The sequence below is a fragment of the Pantherophis guttatus genome, chromosome 3 (genome assembly GCF_059756535.1).
Source record: "Pantherophis guttatus breed Tessera chromosome 3, ASM5975653v1, whole genome shotgun sequence".
In the NCBI taxonomy this organism is placed as follows: Eukaryota; Metazoa; Chordata; class Lepidosauria; order Squamata; family Colubridae; genus Pantherophis; species Pantherophis guttatus.
In genome coordinates this window covers 66,774,309-66,793,902 of record NC_142065.1, presented here as the reverse complement: position 1 = coordinate 66,793,902, position 19,594 = coordinate 66,774,309, and the positions used below count along the sequence as shown (strand labels likewise).

Here is a 19,594-nt window from a genome sequence, read left to right as displayed (position 1 = left end):
TTACAATATCCTTCTCCTGGAGTGGGGTGGGAATGGAGACTTTACAGTATCCTTCCCCTGCCATGCCCACCAAGCCACGCCCAAAGAACCGGTAGTTAAAAATTTTGAAACCCACCACTGCTACACACCACATGTTCTCCACTGCTATTCATATATGTGATGTGGTGCTGATATGAAAATTCAGGCTTGTTGTATGAACACACTATTCAGCATCTATCTGAAGATGCTGATTCCCCACCCCCCCGCCCGCCCCCCCACGGCATCTGCCGTAGGTTTTATCATCCCATATTCTCATCTTTGCATTATCGAACAGCCTTTTATGATGGGTCGCATGTATAAGTGGAATACATATAGGTAAACACACACTTATTTAATGTATTTATTAAATTGATTTATATGGCCACCCTTCACACAAATGCAGCTTTTCACTAAAAGCGAAGGGGCAGAGAAAAAAAAAACTAATAGTGGTCACAGAAGATAAATCCAAACAAAACCATTATTAAAGATCTCTCAGCGGGCATTCAATCTCCTGACCCCGAGACCCCGGAGTACATCCAGATTTTCAGGCTTTATGAAAAGCCAGCCGGCTCAGAGGCAGTCTGATCCTGGGGTATATAGTGTTCCATTTAGTGGAGTCAGTGAGGCTACAAATATTTCTTAAATAAAACTTTAAGGTACAGAAAAATTTTAACCATTTATTCCTATAGTACCTTCTATATTTGTAAAGAATATTTCAAAAGTCTTGTTTTTATTGTTTTCAGATTGCTACAGCAGTTTCTTTCGTGTTTGTGTATGTGTGTGCGTGCATGTTTGTTTTGCTGATAAAAGTCCACATCTTAGTTCAGGTAGTTTTGTTTCTTTTCGCAAAACTGGTATCTCCTTTACTTATATTTGTACGTGAGTCAATTAATCATCTTCGGCTCTTCTTCTGTTCCAGTTAAATACAATGACTTCCTCTTGTCACCCTCAAAAAGTTTCAGGCAAAGCTTACTAAAGAGGAAGAGAAGCAAAGATGCCTACTTCCTCTCATATCACTTGATCTATTCTACCCTTGTGGATTAGTTTGAAGTAAGAGGAAAGAAGGATAGGGAGGAGACCAAGATAAAAATGTTATAATTGGGCATTCAACCTTATTCCATTATGTCTGTTGCTTAAGGTTCTTCCTCCTATGAGTGATTGCCTGAATAATCATGACTTCTGAGCAAGGATGTTTAACCAAACATTCTCTGCAATAATTACACCGGTTGTGAATTCTGAGAAGTCCATGCATCTGGGAACTTCCAGTTTAGAGAAGGCTAATTCTGACTCAGTAAATACATCCCATCTTTCTCCCACCCAGCCTTTCTGTGCATATTTAAGCAACATATTCTATTTCTGCCTTAGTGTTTTCCCATGAATGTCAATGGACAAGGCTCTCTTATTGCCCACTGAATTTTTTTCACTCTACTACCCAGAAGCTGTTCATTTTTAAAATGATGTAATAAAAGATAGTCGTTTGAATCAAGCCAGACAATTTTGCAGATATTTACAGCAGTCTCTGGATACCTCTGAAAATGCCCACCCAATTTTCCATTTTGGTATGCACTGTTCGGGTTTTTTTGTTGTTTACTGATTTTGTATCCAGCATCCAACATCAATTGATTTTTGCAAATTACTTGATTACTTGATGGTATTACAGTATTGGCATCTATTAATATTTGTACTAGCTGTTTCCTTGTGACAAACTTCAATATAGGTAGCCTTATTCTGTTGTTTTTGTGCTGCTCTAGAAGTTCAGTTATTCTTTGTTTCAATTCTTTTTTAGTTAGAGGGCTTTGTTCTTTCAATGGCTATGCCGGCTTTTTTATTTTTACCCTATTCACTTCTAAAGTGAGGAGGTCTACCAATTACTTTGGTTTCATAGCAAGGGATGTCACAATTCCTACAATGAAAACAGTCCAGGAGTATTCCTATGCTTTCTGTCTTTTGCTACTTCTTTGCTGACAGCAACTTCCCTGTCATAGTGCAGGGCCTAATGAAGATTGCGACTTGAGCAAAACCTTGAATCTAGGAATTGGCTTCTATTTTATCAAGGCTATAAATTACCATATTTTTCGGAGTATAAGACGCTCTGGACTATAAGACGCACCTACCTTTTTTGGTGAGGAAAACAAGAAAAAGAAATCTGCCTCTGCCTCCCAGCAATTTTGCCTCATTGCAGCAAACAGCAAATAGCCTGCTTCACCTTCATTTTCGTTTTCAGCATAGCTTGATTAGCACAAGAAAAAAAAATCTGCTCCCAGCAATTTATTTCCTTGCAGCAAGCAGCAGAGACCCGTGCAAAACAGCTGAGAGCAAAACAGCTGAGAGTCGGGAGGCCGATCCAATCAACTTGTGCTAATTAGGCTGTGCTGAAGCTGAAATGAGCTGTTTCTTCTTGCTGCTTGCTGCAAGGAGGTAAACTGCTGGGCGGCAGAGGCCAAAGGATGGGGGCCAGTGGGTGGGTGGGGCTACATTTGGTGTATAAGATGCACCTAAATTTTCACCCCCTTTTAGGGGTGAAAAATACGGTATCTCAATGTTTGAGCCAGTTTGGTGTAGTAGTTAAGGGATCAGGCTAAAAACTGGGAAACCATGAGTTCAAGACCTACCTTAGGCACAAAGCCAGCTGAGCCAGTCACTTACTCTCACACTAAGGAAGAGGCAGTGGCAAATCACTTCTGAAAATCTTGCCAAGAAAACTTTAGGGACTATTCCAGGTAATCACCAGGAGTTAAGCCTGAGTCAAAGGCACCTCCCCAAAAACCTAATGACTTACTGTATCTTGTGAGTTTCAGCATGCTGATATCTTAGGAACTTCCCATAGAAACCTGTTTGATTAATAGAGAAATTTTCTTTATGTCAAGAGAGCAGCCAGCAATATTTACAAGACTTCTAATTGTTGTGCAAGGAATTTATGAAAATGTCTTTACTAAGCAGTTTTCTGCATATATTTTCTAGGCTTGTATGGATGTAAGAGCCAGTTCTGTCTTCTGGCAGCAAATGGAACTGGCTACGATTCTACAGAACGAACCCAAATTACCAGAATGGCTTTCTACACACCCATCACATGAGAATCGAGCTGAACAATTAGACAGACTGATACCAGAGGTTAGTCACCCTTTGTAAACCTTGTGTGCCCTGTCTTATTTGATAATCACAGAGAGTTTCACTCCACATGAAATAACTTGGAAATGAGATAATGAGGGTGTCCAGTCTCTTTAAAGCGTTGCTGATAAATATACATAATGTGTTTTACAATCTACCAGCAATGATGCTTTACTTTGTCTTTCCCTTTTTTTTCCTGAAGAAAATTGTCACCAGGTTGCATGCTGTCAATTTGCACTGTGTTTCGCAATTCATGCATAGATGCTTCAAAATAATAATAAAATAAATAGTACAGAAATTGGCTAGTATAAGACATAACCCGAGATGACAGGGGTTAGTTTTTATAATTGACTTTTCAGTCGCCCCTCTAGTCAGATGATCTGTGGTAAGAATACTGAGTGAACTGATACACATATGGTCTATTTATTATTCTGTCTCATTCATTTGTTTACTCCCTTAGCCATTGGGTATTGAAAAGTTTGTGTTACTCTACTCCTCCACGTGTTCTAATGGGAGTTACCATCGGTAAATTGCTTGCTCTTAGAATTGATGTCATTGTATGTATGTGTGCTGTTCTCCCCCAAATGTGATTTTCATCCTTGTTCAAAGAGGCAATTCTATGGAATCCTGTCCAGAGGATTCAGAATACTGATAGTGGTTTGTGATGTAACAAATAAGGAGAAGAAGAATATAATGAACTAGTATATGATGTATGCATGCATCTTCTGGCACTCATTGGCACACTAAAGCATTGCATCAAAAGTATGGGTAGTCCTCGACTTAACGACCGCAATGGAGCCCAAAATTTCTGATGTTAAGCAAAACAGTTGTTAAGTGAGTTTTGTTCCATTTTACAACCTTTCTTGCCACAGTTTTTAAGTGATTCACTGCTGTTTTTAAGTTAGTAACACTGTTGAAAAGCGTATCTGACTTCCTCATCGACTTTGCTTGTCAGAAGGTTGCAAAAGGTGATCCCAGGACCCAGTGGTGAAATCCAATTTTTTTTACTACTGGATCTGTGGGCGTGGCTTGGTGGGCATGGTATGGCTTGGTGGGCGTGGCAGGGGAAGGATACTGCAAAATCTCCATTCCCACCCCACTCTGGGGCCAGCCAGAGGTGGTATTTGCTGGTTCTCCGAATTACTCAAAATTTCCACTACCAGTTCTCCAGAACCTGTCAGAACCTGCTGGATTTCACCCCTGCCATGACCCCAGGACACTGCAACCGTCATAAATATGAGACAGTGTCCGAATTTTGATCATGTGACCAAGGGATGCTTCAATGGTCGTAAGTGTGAAAAATGGTCACAGGTTACTTTTTTTCAATGCCATTGTAACTGAACAATCACTTAATGAATGGCTGTAAGTTGGGGACTACCTGTATGTGGAATTCATATAGCTGATTTCAGGAAATTGCAAGTGGAGCCTCTCATCTAGTAACATATAATGCTTATTCTCAGTGTAATGAACTATATAGAAACATGCATCATTTCTCTGTTATTTGTGGATTTGCTGGACAACTGGAATATAAATTATGCTTGCATTTAGTAAGTGTAGAGAAACACAACAACTCTGGTGAGTTAAATACTCATCTAGACCACAGAATGAAAGCAGCCAACAGGAAGCCTGTGGGAAATTCACAGTTAGGCGAAAATAAGTAGAGTTTTATGTTGTAGCCTGAGGCAAAAATCCTCAGCTTCATTGATCAGTGGCACACTTAGAGTTTTGAGAGGTTATTTTGGGGGCATTGGACTGCCATAATGGCGGATAGATGTCCTTTAATAAAATTTTGGTGGCGGTGACATGACCCTTTCTTTCTTTCCTTCTTTCTTTCCTTCCTTCTTTCTTTCTTTCTTTCTTTCTTTCTTTCTTTCTTTCTTTCTTTCTTTCTTTCTTTCTTTCTTTCTTTCTTTCTTTCCTCATCCATCCATCCAACCATCCATCTATCATCCACAAATATGAAGCATGGAGCTCAGACTGCATCAAAGGAGAGGTTTGTGAACAAATTAGGACCGAAGGGCACCATACTGGGAACTTTTGCAGTCGTTCATTACATGAGATTCACACTAAGCAAGATCAAACGATCAAATGAATCTTCATGTTGATTTATGGTATTTGCCACATTGTCATCTTAAAATGTTAAAACTTCCATTTTTCAAAGAGGCCACATATTGGAGGATCTGGGCAATGTGAACTGATAACAACAACATACTCCCCTTCTTCAGTACGTTGATGGGTTAGGGTTAACCCTAACTTAATATTGAGGTTTCTTCCACCCTCCCATATATGTATATAAGGGATAATGAAGTAGATAATGAATCAGATTTTCAGCTGAAGAAAATAGCATTCATGTTAAAAACACTTCTGTATTCTTCAGAACAGGTAGTCCTCAACTTACAAACAAATTGGGGTTGCAGTTTGGATCGCTAAGCAAGGAAATTGAGTCATTACATGACCAGACCGGATTTTATGACCATTTTACTGTACCATGGTTGTTAAATTAATCAAATGGTTGTTAAGTGAATCTGACTTCCCCAATTGACTTTGCTTGTTGGAATTTAGCCGGGAAGGTCACAAATTGTGTTCACTGCAAGATGTTGCAACTGTTGTAAATAAAAGCCAGTTTTCAAGCATCTGAATTGCGATCTTGTGACTATAGAGGTTTTGTGACAGTCCTAATTTCCAGAACAGGTTGTAAGTCACTTTTTTTTGAGGCCCTCATAAATTTGAACCATCATTAAACAAATGATCATAAATTGAGGTGTACCTATAGCTCATATTCAAAAGCATATTGCTTCCAATGCTAAAGGTTACTCATAGCTATCAGGAAAAGCAGTCATGGATAGTCTAATTCCATTCTAAAGCTGCTGAAATGTCAATGATAATCATTTGTAATAGCAAATACTATAATTTAATTATGTTTTATATGAAGAAGAACTTCCCTTTTCTGTCCTGACTTTCTCACTACTTTTAACTTAATTGGATGTCCCCAGAACTTAATATTATGAAGGACAAAACGGTTTCCTTCGTTGTTTCTACAGAATACCAGCATTTGCACAAATACTATCCTCCTTTTTACTCATATATTTTACATGAAAAGTGAAAGTCATAACTCTTCACCATTATAAAGTAATTACAGTCACGTGATTATTTTGATTAGTCGTTCCCAGAATTTCTTCCAAGTCAGCAATATTCTCTTTAAGACGGGTATATAAGGTATCTCAAGTAAGATCATAGGACGTTACATAAAAACATTATGACACTGACAATTTTAAAAAAAAATCCTATTAAGCTTGGACGAAGAATTTGCTGCAAATTGAATTGATGATTTTGGCAAACTATCCACCACATTCATGTGATCCTTTCCCAGGACAGTTGTTGGCATCTCAGACTTGCCATCAGTAAAGTTGAGCTACTTTGTTCAAGTTTTAGCACTGTATACACATTTGCATTGAATAATATCTGTCATTGAAATGCCTTTTCCGTGAATTAAGTTACTATTTTCCTCTCTTCTCTTCCTCCTCCTCCTCCTCTGATCTTCAGTATTATTTTTTATTTAACTGTTCTAAATAATTTGTTTCCATCAAAAATCAGCTCCAAATAATTGATGAATAAAATGTCCGTTAATTTCTCTGTTTGGATCAGATGAATTTGTAGTCTCCACAACTCTTAAATGATTGGGAATATTGGAGAAGGTCTTTGAGTTTACATTTCTATTTGTACTGGAAATTTAAGCATGTAAGCATTCAGTTCTGTCCCCTACCTCTAGTTTTGTCCTACAAGCTAGCTGAAAATTATAATGAATCTCTCTGTATAATTCCTGCATGTCTACTCAGAAATAACTTTAGCTGAACTCAATTAATGCCAACTGCTAAAGTTTAATTGTTAGTTGCAAAAAGGAGGGATTTTCAGATTTTTACTAATCAAATGTCAACCTGTACAGCTGTGATTGTGGGTCATTTCCATTCAAGTACTTCACATATTTTTTTTTTTGAAGCAGCCCCATATGTTTGAGAGTACCTCCTGAAATGGAAACACTCATATGCGTTTCTATTTTGTGACCATAATGCATATTTTAAAAAGAGCTATATTCTTGTTGAAAGATGGTGTGATCATTGTTATTTTACAGATCTAACCATCCACTAAACCTCATGGTGATAGAAACAAGAATCTTGGTGCAGTAAATCATGAATACTACTGTATCTTAGAAACTTTCCATGATTATAACCAAATGGTTAGTTATACTGAGAAACTAAGAACTCATTCTCACTTCTAATCTGCTGAGACTGGAAGATGACAATTTTTTAAAACACCAGCACATTTATTTAAGTAAAAGCTATTCCTTTTATAGCAAGAAGTGGAAGGAGATTTTCAATTTAGCATGGAAAAAGAAATCCTTGAGGACAGATCTGAAATACAGAATTGGTTTGTACAGATTTAAGATAAGCAAGTCAGAGGGGAAATTTAACACTTGGATGATCGAAGATAGATGGAAAAAAGTATTCTGGGAATGTATCATTTAGGACACTATATATGCTGCCGATCTGTGAATATTTGTGTAAGCAGATGATAAGCAGACAAACTTGTGTGGAGACCATGCATTATTTTTTAAACTGTGTCATTGGTTCCCAAACTGGGGTTATTTCTTCACATATTGAAACTGAGGCTGGGGTTAGCACTGTAATTAGGGAGACTATATATATATTGTTAACTGTGTTTTTCCTTTAAAATTTATTTTACTTGAGTATAAAATTGTAAGGTTTGCAAAAACGAAAATGGTATTTACAAACCTTTAGTCCTGTTCCTTGGGGATAATTTGCAGTCTGGCCTTTTTAAAGGTAACCATGCTTCCAATAACCCGAACTCTTAAGTGATACAGTGGATGTTGTTTTCTATATACATAATGAATGTGGCATCTGCTTTGGGGAAGCAACCAGAATTTGGCAGAAAGTACAGTGTACTGAATCTATACTTATATACTTAAGGGATGTGGCATAAAGAAGCTGTTGTAAAACAGGGCACAGAATATATATAATCTGTGTACACATTTCCTACTAGACAAGACACAGCCAAAGCTTCCATAGGCATCATTTAACTGTTATGTTGTAGACCTTCTTCAAATGTCACAACTCTTGCAGTTCATAATCTCAACTTGTATACATTTGTGATGTTGTGCCAAATTGGGGGTGGGGAGAACTTCCAGTCTGGAAGAAATATTGGTCTGACCCAGTGGTGGGTTGCCCCCGGTTTGGACCGGTTCTGTAGAACTGGTAGTAAAACCGGTAGGAGGCTCCACCCACTGACCCCAACATCATCAGCAAGCTTCTGCGCATGCCCAGTTGCGAACTGGTAGTAAAGGTAAGTAGACCACTAATGCTTACTGCAAGCTCAGGGACAGTTCTAGAAGTTTCACATTATTCTGTCTTTGTGCACCTCCGATCACATTAAATACCATGCGGACTTTACGCTGAGCCATAATGTGGAACCTTATTTACAAATGCAGAATTGAAAAAAATGAATTCTCAGTCCATCCCAGTTGCATCTTTTTCAAGAGCTGTCACATGCTATCAAACAATATAGACCAGGGGTCTCCAACCTTGGCAATTTTAAGCCTGGCGGACTTCAACTCCCAGAATTCCCCAGCTGGCTGGGGAATTCTGGGAGTTGAAGTCCTCCAGGCTTAAAGTTGCCAAAATTGGAGACCCCTGATATAGACTGCTTGTGCTTGCTAGGTATGTGTCAAGAAAGTGTTTCTAACACAGAAAACATGTTTAAGAAGTCTCTGCCTTGCAAGAAAGGAACAGCTAATGGGCTTTGAACTGTAGTTCTGTGGGTTGATGTTTCTTTTCCTGGCAGAGTTCCTATGTCTTGAAAGAGCCTTTATGAGCAAAAATAAATGAAGAGTGTATTTCCTAATATAGGATCTTCAGCTTCTTTTCTGTTTTTAACTGTTCAAGGCATAGCAATTTCTAATTGAGTAGTTATCCATTCCAGACCTCTCTTATAGATCTGTTATGCCCCAAAGCACAAATGAAGCTGAATCATGCAAAGCGTACCTTTCATCCAGTAAGCCCGTGTCTTCTTACCTCCCAAAGAATAAATAATATTTTAAAAATGCTAAATAACAATGAATGAACATTGGGATGCAGCGTGGATTACAGCCGATATCAAATTAAATCTCAGGAGGGTGCTTTAATCACACTGTGAATTTCTTGAGCTGTTTTAAATGGGAAAAGTGGTAATGGACCAAGATTAGGCTATTTTTCTTGCTAAGATTCAATTCTGCTAGGATTCCCTCTAAGTCAGTTCAATAAAGGGAGGATTTCCCAGGAAAGATGAGTCTTAGAATTAGACAGGTACTGTCAAGTATTGGCATTGTTTGATCTAATTAATAAAGCAAACATGTAGCTCTCTGTAATTTAACACATGGAAGAAGGAAATGCATTGATAAATGATATTAATACAGTTCTTGTTCCTATCAGTTCCAGAATTTTTTTTTTTTTGGCTTAACTACTTTTCCCAAAATATAATGAAAACTGCAAGCCAAGGTACTTGAAGTATACCCAGAGAAAACATAAGGCAAAACATAAGGCACTATACAAATGTGTATAGTGACACTGAATATTGACTTTATTTTTTCCTTCACCCTACTGGTAAAAAGAAATGTTCAGTGAACTGTACATATAGTGTGTTCAAAGCAAAGACACTTGTAACAGCTAAATATACACAATATTCATGGCTATTAGATGGGATAGTCAGGGTTTGCATTAATTACTAGATGGGATAGAGATACAAGATAAAGTTATTGGTAAAGAAAAAACAACACTTTGAATAGTACCCAGAAGCCTACAAGAACTTGTGCAACAACTGCAGTATCGGTGTAACTCAGGTGTAGTGGCTTTCGGTTGTTAGTAAGTAGACCATAATGTTCTGAATTTCAGATGTAGGTTGATGTAGAGTTCACTGCAGCATCCTTAAACAGTATAAGGAATAAACTGCTATCATCAGCAGTGGGTATGTTCTAAATACGTTTGGTCCACCAGCTGAAGCTGGGCCACAGCCTCCAACTACCCAGCAGATAGCCATGAATACAGGAGGACCCTTAAATCTTATATCTCCTATTTCAGGGTGAATGCTATCCAGGGTTATCTTTTGAGCAGAAGGAGAACAGTTGATCCCTGGACATAGAAGAACTCTGTCTAGTTTGGGTTTCACTGTAATCTTTATCATTCCATCCAGACGCTCACAGCTTCCAGGACCTGAATCAAGTTTATAACAGCATCTGTGTGGCTGAGGCCAGAGTGCCAGTATGTATGGATATTAACAACAGATTAATGTTGTTTCAACCCAATCCAATAGATGACCCTTTTTCCAGCATCCCTATACATATGTTAAACAACAGCAGTGAAGGACCCAGTCTCTGGGAAATCCCACAGGGAAAACCTATGGAACTGAACTCTCCTCCCCTGTACCCTGACTGTAGTGTAGTGCCTGCTTGGGAAGAAATGAAGCCACTGTAATGCAGTTATTTCCAGCCCTTACCAGCCCTTCCAGCCTCAGAAGAATCCCGTAATCAATGGCATCAAAGGTAGTTGAGTAGTCTGATAGGACTAGGAGGAAGAGCGCTCCCTCTATGAGGTTCTAACAAAAGTCATTTTCTAGAGCAGTGGTGGCGAACCTTTTATTCTCCAAGTGCCGAACAGGTACGTGCTTTGTGCACTTCACGCATGCGCGTGCTATCCACACTAATGTGTGGTTCCTCCCCTGTGCGCTGTGTGCGCAACCACACCATCTGTGCATGTGCGTGGCTTTTGTGCTGCTCCCCCATGTGCTGCGTGTGCAATCGCACCATCTGTGCATGCACACGGTTTTTGCACATGAAATGCATGTGTGCAAACACCATCTATGCATGCATGCGCTGCACGCAAGTACTCGTGCATGTGCAAATGCGCGCTCATGCGCAGGAGAGCTCCAAAGACCAGTTGGGTCCCCTGGATTGTGCGCATGCGCACCGGAGGCCTGAACACCAGTTGGGGCACATGCGCATGCACAGCTGCAGGTGCGTTGGGCGACAGCTTGCGTGCCTGGAAAGATGGCTCTGCGTGCCACTTGGGTGTGCATGCCATAGGTTCGCCATCACGGTTCTAGAGCAATCAGTGCTATTACTTTCCTTTGCCTAGATCTGAAATCCTGATTGAAATGATCCTGATAATCCCTTTCCTCTAGAGCAGGAGTTCATAACTGTTCTGTGCTATAGACCCTTTTGAGAGTCTGGTGGAATCAATGACCCCTTTTCATAAAAATGTATTTAAATGTATAAAATAGCATGCAGAGATATAGATTATTATAAAGGAAGCCAATTAAGCTCAAGCGTAGTTACCAAAATACTAAAAAGTAACAAGTATGTAATGTAATAATAAATGTGCTTCTTTATTAATCCATTTATCAATAACAAGACAGTGCCCTTTTTTGGATGTAATAATTTTAGATAGTGAGATTTATTGAAGTTAACAAATATCTTTGGAGTCCAGAGGTCATAAATTACTTTATTGCCTCCATTTATTATTGAATGAAAAGCTGAATTTCACTTAGAGTTTAGTGAAAATAAAGTTATTTTTCCTATCCAACTTGGTGGACTTCCTGAAATCTATCCACAGAGCCCAAGGAATTTGTGAACTCTAGACTAAAAGCCCTGCTCTAGAGCAGGAATCTCCACACTTGGCAATTTTAAGACGTGTGGACTTCAATTCCCAGAATTCTCCAGCCAGTGTGGCCGGCTCAGGAATTCTGGAAGTTGAAGTCCAGACATCTTAAAGTTGCTGAGTATGGAGAGCCCTGCTCTACAGCATTTCTCACTTCCCAATTCAGCTTCTTCTGCTGAAGCAACTTCAGGTATCTGATTGCCAATCTGCATTCAATCACCAACTTCCAGCATCCAATTTGCAATCAGTTTTCTATAAGGCTCTCATTCTCCAATGTCATCTTTGGATAACTTATCCAATGCTTTGAAACAAACAAAAGGTCCAACAGTTAGTTGTATGAGCTGTGATAGAGATATAAAGCTAAGTATCATCAGCATATTGATGATACCTCACCCCGAACTGTTGTATTGCGGTATCCTGCAGCCTCATGTAGATATTAAATAGGAGAGGAAAGAGAACTGAGCCCTGGGGCACCCCACAAAGTTGGGGCTGCAGTCTGATCTCTCCCCCCCCTCCTGACATCAACACTGACTGGAACTGACCATAGGAGGAGGAAAATCCGCACAACACAGTATCACCCATCCCCAAAGCAGGTCCGGAAGCACACCATGATGGTATTGAAGACTGCTGAGAGGTCAAGAATAATGAGGCTGGTCGCACTCCCCCATCTTGCTCCCACCAGAGGTCATCTAAGAGTATGATCTCAGTCCCATGAACCCTGACTGAAAAGGATCCAGATAATCTAGTTTGCTCTAAGTTGAATAATAATTATTGCAGCATTTACAACTTTCTCATTATTTCTGCCTGCCCTGTAAGATCCAACAGAGTAGGCAAATCCCATCCATTAAGCAATGTGTCTGGTGAGTTCTAGAAAGCAGTCCTTCTTTGTCATGGTGCCTTTCTTCTAGAATAGTATCTTTCCCCAGATGCTCTTCAAACTTTTAGACATTTAAACCTGGCTTTCCCCCTAAGCTCTAGGATAGATTGTTGGTGTGCTCATTTGATCTGTATGGTTATAGTATGTGCGTTCCTCATTACATGCTACTCATTTTGTTGTTGTTGTTCTTGTTGCTGTTTTAGCTGTTGCATTGATTTTAATTGTATTCCAGCCAGAATTGGCTTTGAGTTGGGGCATATGTGTAAATCAAAATAATAAATCAATACTATATTGTTTCATATGTTTTCTATTTGCTTTGGTGAAAGAATATGGGATTAGCTGAACAACAAACAAGGAGGAATTAACACTAGCTAATGCTAGAAGAAAGTAAGTTGTTGTTAAAGGGCAGATAACGCAGCTTTCCCTTTAACATTAGCAGGCTTTCAAAATGAAATTAGCATCAGTTGGATGGAGTAAATGATCCAACGAATCTTTCCCTGGAGGGGCTCTTTACGCCTTTAGAATGAAGTGCTGATGTCTCACAGAAGGGACGGGCTAAGCTTGACCAAGAGACTCAAAGCACAGGAAACAATTTCCAACCCATTCATTTAGTGACAGGGTGGATTTGATTTAATTCGAGTCGATTTAAATCATGATTTAAATCATGATTTAAATCACTAGTAAAAAGACTTTATTTAAATCAATTCGATTTAAATCATAATTTTTAAAGAGCAGCTGTCATCTCTGCTACTCCTTTGACCCGCTGTTGACTCACTGATAGTCCCAGTGTTGCAGAATATACAGCCTTGTGCTACATAACTAAGCTCCATTTCATGCTGAATAAACTAAAATATTTATGTATCTTAAATAGAAAACTATCTTACGATAGATTTTTACCCAAAAGTTTTTTATTAAAATAAATTCAATAAAAATAAAAAAAAATCTGATTTAAATAAAAAAATCCGATTTAAATTAAAAAAATCCGTTTTTTTTATTTTTTTAAAAAAATCATTGATTTTTATCCACCCTGTTTAGTGACCTTCGAAAAAGTGACCTATGATCAGTTTTCACACTTACGACTGTTGCAGGATCCCCGTGGTCACATGATTAAAATTTGGGCACTTGGTAACCAGCATGTATTTATGATAGTTGCAATGTGTCAAGGTCCTGTGATCACTATCTGTGATCACAGGCTTCCGGCAAGCAAAATCAATGGGGGAAGTCAGATTCGCTTAACAACAGCACAATCCCCTTAACAACTACAGTGACTCACTTAACAACTGTGGCAAAAAAAGATCATCAAATGAGGCACAACTCATTTAGCAACTGCCTTGCTTAGCAGTGTAAATTTGGGACCCAACCATGGTCATAAGTCAAGGATAATTCTGCCTTTATGGCGCTAGGTATAAATCAATGTGAAGAATTGCTTGGGCTTTGACGCTGTTGGAAACATTTGGAAGGAAAGGTGTCAAATTCCCGCATATGCCATGTTCATTATTTTCTTATTTTAGCTCTGGGAACATATAAATAGTAAGTATGCGTTCAAATTTGCAGACAGATTTCATGGTAAATTATTCTGCTCTGTTGAAGCAAATTACATAACGTTCTGTCCATACTTCAAGAAAAGGTGTTTTTCCTTCATTTCCTTGTACTGACACAGGAACACGTTTGGGAATTGCGGAAATGGGGCAGCACAGCAGAATATTATTCTTTTTGGAACATTGCAGAAATGGGATTTGTAAATATGGGCAGAGTGTATTTTTCCAGACCTAAGACTTTATTTCCACATGCACATTACATGCAAGCAGCCATTTTTAGATTGAAGTCCAAAATGCACTATGGAGGAATCATAATTTGACTACCGTATTTTCCGGCGTATAAGACGACTGGGCGTATAAGACGACCCCCAACTTTTCCTGTTAAAATATAGGGTTTGGGCTATACTCGCCATATAAGACTGCCCTCTTCCAATGAACACCAAATAAAAATTAAAAAACATCAACTGGCTCACCTGCAATGTAAAAGCAGCTGTGCTAGACCCAAAATGGCCCCTGTAACAAGCAGGAACCTCACACAGCCACAAAAAGCCCCCCCAAAAAACTTTCACACTCTAAACACACACAACACAACACAACTGGCTCACCCACAATGTAAAAGCAGCTGTGCTAGACCCAAAATGGCCCCTGCAACAAGCAGGAACCTCACAGCCACAAAAAGTCCAAAAAACCAACTTTCACACTTTAAACACACAAAATTCCACATACAGCTTTGTGAGATTTTGTGTGTTTGTGTAGTTGGAGTGAAACACTGTATGTGGGGTGCCACAGGGGTCGGTTCTCTCACCCCTTCTGTTCAACATTTATGTGAAGCCGCTGGGTGAGATCATCCGTGGTTTTGGGGTGAAATATCATCAGTATGCTGATGATACTCAGCTATACATCTCCACCCCGGACCACCCCAATGATGCCCTTAAAGTGATGTCCCAGTGCCTGGAGGCTGTACGGATCTGGATGGGGAGGAACAGACTCAGGCTCAACCCATCCAAGACCGAGTGGCTGTGGTTTCCGACGTCCCGATATAGTCAATTGGTGCCATCACTGACTATTGGGGATGAGTCATTGCCCCCCACGTAGAGGGTTCGCAACTTAGGCGTCCTCTTGGACTCACGGCTGTCTTTAGAAGAACACTTGACGGCTGTGGCTGGGAGGTCTTTTTATCAGGTTCGCCTGATTCGCCAGTTGCGTCCCTTTCTGGATCGGGACTCGTTAAAAACGGTCACTCATGCCCTCGTCACTTCACGCCTGGACTACTGTAATGCTCTCTACATGGGGCTCCCCTTGAGGAGCACCCGGAGGCTCAAGCTGGTCCAGAATGCGGCCGCGCGGGTAGTTATGGGAGCAGGATGGCGCTCCCATGTGGCTCCCCTCCTGCGCGAGCTGCACTGGCTCCCTGTGGTCTTCCGGGTGCGATTCAAGGTCTTAGTTACCACCTTTAGAGTGCTCCATGGCTTAGGACCGGGGTACTTACGAGACCGCCTTCTGCCACCAATAGCCTCTCACCGCCCAGTACGCTCCCATAGAGAGGGGCTTCTCAGGGTGCCGTCAGCCAAACAATGTCGACTGGCGGCCCCCAGGGGGAAAGCCTTTTCTGTGAGGGCACCCACCATCTGGAACGAGCTCCCCCCAGAGATACAGAAGATTCCGGATCTGCGCACTTTCCGCCGTGCCCTCAAAACATTCCTGTTTCAGCAGGCCGGCCTGGCCTAACTTTCCCTTTATATTGCTTTTTGATTTTATTTTAAACTGGGATGTCTTGAATTATCTAGGACCAGAATGTTTAGTATATTTTAATTGGTTTTTTATTATTAACGTTTTCTGGGAGTTGAAGTCCACAACTAACTCCTTGCTTGATTGCAGGCAGGGAGTTGCTTGCTTGCCTGAATAGATTCAGGCAAGCAAAGCAAGGCAAGCGTTGCGACTAGCAGCTGAGGTAAGCAAGCTGGAGGGGGAAAACTTTTTCCCTTTTACATGGCTCTGGCCATCCCAGCTGAGTTGCAGGGAACTCAGCTGGGATGGGATCGACCGTCAGAACTGGGACCGTCAGAGCCATGGTTCTGGCGATCCCAGCTGAGTTGCAGGGAACTCAGCTGGGATCGTCAGAACTGGGATCCTCAGAGTAAAAGGGAAAAAACTTTTTTCCTTTTACATGGTTTCTGGCGATCCCAGCTGAGTTGCAGGGAACTCAGCTGGGATCGTCAGAGCTGGGATCGTCAGAGTAAAAGGGAAAAAACTTTTTTCCTTTTACATGGTTTCTGGAGATCCCAGCTGAGTTGCAGGGAACTCAGCTGGGATGGGATCCACCGTCAGAGCTGGGACCGTCAGAGCCATGGTTCTGGCGATCCCAGCTGAGTTGCAGGGAACTCAGCTGGGATCGTCAGAACTGGGATCCTCAGAGTAAAAGGGAAAAAACTTTTTTCCTTTTACATGGTTTCTGGCGATCCCAGCTGAGTTGCAGGGAACTCAGCTGGGATGGGATTGACCGTCAGAGCTGGGACCGTCAGAGCCATGGTTCTGGCGATCCCAGCTGAGTTGCAGGGAACTCAGCTGGGATCGTCAGAGCTGGGATCGTCAGAGTAAAAGGGAAAAAACTTTTTTCCTTTTACATGGTTTCTGGCGATCCCAGCTGAGTTGCAGGGAACTCAGCTGGGATGGGATCCACCGTCAGAGCTGGGACCGTCAGAGCCATGGTTCTGGCGATCCCAGCTGAGTTGCAGGGAACTCAGCTGGGATTGTCAGAGCTGGGATCGTCAGAGTAAAAGGGAAAAAAACTTTTTTCCTTTTACATGGTTTCTGGCGATCCCAGCTGAGTTGCAGGGAACTCAGCTGGGATCGTCAGAGCTGGGATCGTCAGAGTAAAAGGGAAAAAAGTTTTTTCCTTTTACATGGTTTCTGGCGATCCCAGCTGAGTTGCAGGGAACTCAGCTGGGATTGTCAGAGCTGGGATCGTCAGAGCTGGGATCGCCAGAGCTGGGATCGCCAGAGCCATTTAAGGCTCGTCAGAGCCTTTCGGGCTGGTCTGCCTGGTTACAGGAGAATGACACCCGGCGTATAAGACGACCCCCGACTTTTGAGAAGATTTTCATGTGTTAAAAAGTCGTCTTATATGCCGGAAAATACGGTAAATGGAATTTTATTCAAAATAAACAAGAGATATCACTGTTATTTGTTTCCATATATCTATACAGTGGTATTTCTGCTGTTGCAATGCACCATAGGTCAAGCTATAACCCAGTAACAGGTCTTAAACTACTTTGTGGTCCACAACATTATTGGCACTAAATAAAACAAAATAGTCAGCACAGGACATTCCCTCAGTGAATCTAAATTTTCAGTACCAGCAATAAATCTTCATACAGGAAATTGTTGCAAATATCATTTTGACTGGCCTAAAGTTTCAGAAGGTTCCATGCTGAGCATAACTCTCTATCTCTCCTGCCTATAGCCTTCATTTTGTATTTAATGGATGATAAAACAGTGTGAAGTACGTTTAATCAGGCCCCTCTTACCCTCTCAAACTTGCACAGACAAAATATTACTTTAAGCTGTGCTATATCTTTTGCGACTTTAGCTCTGTTAACCGATGTTCTGCTAATTTAAATAAATAAACTAAACAAAGGGAAGATGGGTACAATACTCGGTTTTACAAAAAACCTCAAACACTGCAAGATTTTTTTTTTAAAAAAATGCTACATTAGTATGAAAGGAACTGAATGTCCTCTTTTTAAGAAATAACCCAAATCGTTATGCTTGGCTTGAGTAATACCATTTGACATTAATGCAGTCATGCAGTGGCTTATGTTCAACACGAGAATAAGAGAAAACTCTGTCACTGCAAATATCTGTGAAGTTATTGATTGGTAAGTGGAAATGACTGGGTCTACAGCTAGTGAATTTTTAGAAGCAATATTGAGAAGACCATGTGCAAATCAAAATGTTACTTTGATTTTTTTTCTTCTAAAATTATTGGTGGTGTGCAAAATAGGTAGAAGTGTTATATTTAAAAAAAAATGCTTCAGAGTAGTTTTCAATCCAAGCCAACAATATTGAACTGTAAATGAGGCAACAGTGAGGTTTTGGTTGGAATTATGGATTTCTGAGGTAAATTTTGTTGATTAATTTTTTTTTGCTTATATCATAACACACCTTTTCTCTGTTTGCAGGCACTGAAAATAAGGGAAAGTTGCAACTGCCCGTCTTTGCCTGGTCAGGATCCCCGCCTTATATTCAAACTGAGCATGCAGCATCTCTTGCAAGCATCTGAAGGCCAAAAAACCCCAAATATTACTCCTCATGGTTCTGGCCCTCCTAACATTAAACTTCCATTCTCAAAAAGGGAAACAATGCCAGTCGACCATGTCACTGGAAAATAACACTCAGGATGAAAGCCAAAATATTTCTCGATACTTTTTATCCAAATGCTCATCATGTGGTGGATCATATGCCATAGGTTTTTGGGCAAACATTTGACGACAACATGAAGAGAAAGATGTGAATCATGACTATGACACACACACACACACACACCCGAATCCTAATGTGGATAAGAAACATGATGTTTGGATGGATTGGCAGAAAATGGCTTCTTATACACAGGATTGTAATTCATCTCTCTTTGGAGTTGCCTGAAACTTGCTTCATAGAAGCGTGGATTCTACTTACATAACAAGATATCTACCAAGGGCTGTCGCACCAGATGCTCAAAAACAAATGATTGTCCAATTTTTTTCTTATAAAAATACCCACTATTTATATCACATTATAATACCCAGCTTTATTTCTATATGAAAAATCAGAGGGAATTTTTACTTTCTGGTACTGGAAAAGTTAAAATCTTGCTTCTCCTTGAATGTCTGTTTAAATATGGCTCCTGTTTGCATGGTACATTTAAGTTATATTCACTAGCTCACCATCTATTATAAGCTTTATACAGCTTTTTTCAGCTTGTATTGAATTGCAAAAAAATTGTACTGCCTGTCTCAAGAAGCAATGTGCAGTAAACTGTACAATGAACTGGGAAGAACATCATCTAATTTGTTGACTTCATGTTGAGTTTCTCTTGTATTTTCGAAAGATAGGTTGAGTCGGGTAAAGTTAACCTTGTGTTACAGTATGCTCAGCTGGTAACTACAAGGCTACAGCCATGTTGTTTTCTTAGTGTCGGTAAGGAAGTAGCTTGGTCTTGCTATCTCCTGGGATATTTTATTTTTAATTTCCAATTTCTTCCACAGCGTTGGCATTTTCTCTTGGTCTCCCATTCATATTCTAAGAAAAATCCAATCATGCTTAGTTTTTGAGATCACTACATATTTTAGCCCAAAGTGTTGTGGAAA

The 19,594-nt window shown here is 40.2% G+C and overlaps 1 protein-coding gene across 3 annotated transcripts in view; it reads left to right on the top strand.

The window, feature by feature from the left end:
• The window catches only part of OMA1 (OMA1 zinc metallopeptidase), a 34,087-nt gene extending 14,806 nt beyond the window's left edge, over positions 1-19,281 (top strand). For all 3 annotated transcript variants that reach the window (XM_034415190.3, XM_034415188.3, XM_034415189.3), the window contains exons 8-9: positions 2,980-3,129; positions 18,425-19,281. In XM_034415190.3, the coding sequence (XP_034271081.1) occupies positions 2,980-3,129; positions 18,425-18,634 (360 nt within the window). In that variant the 3' untranslated portion in view covers positions 18,635-19,281. The remainder of the gene's footprint in view (positions 1-2,979; positions 3,130-18,424) is intronic.
• The last annotated feature ends 313 nt before the right edge of the window (positions 19,282-19,594 follow it).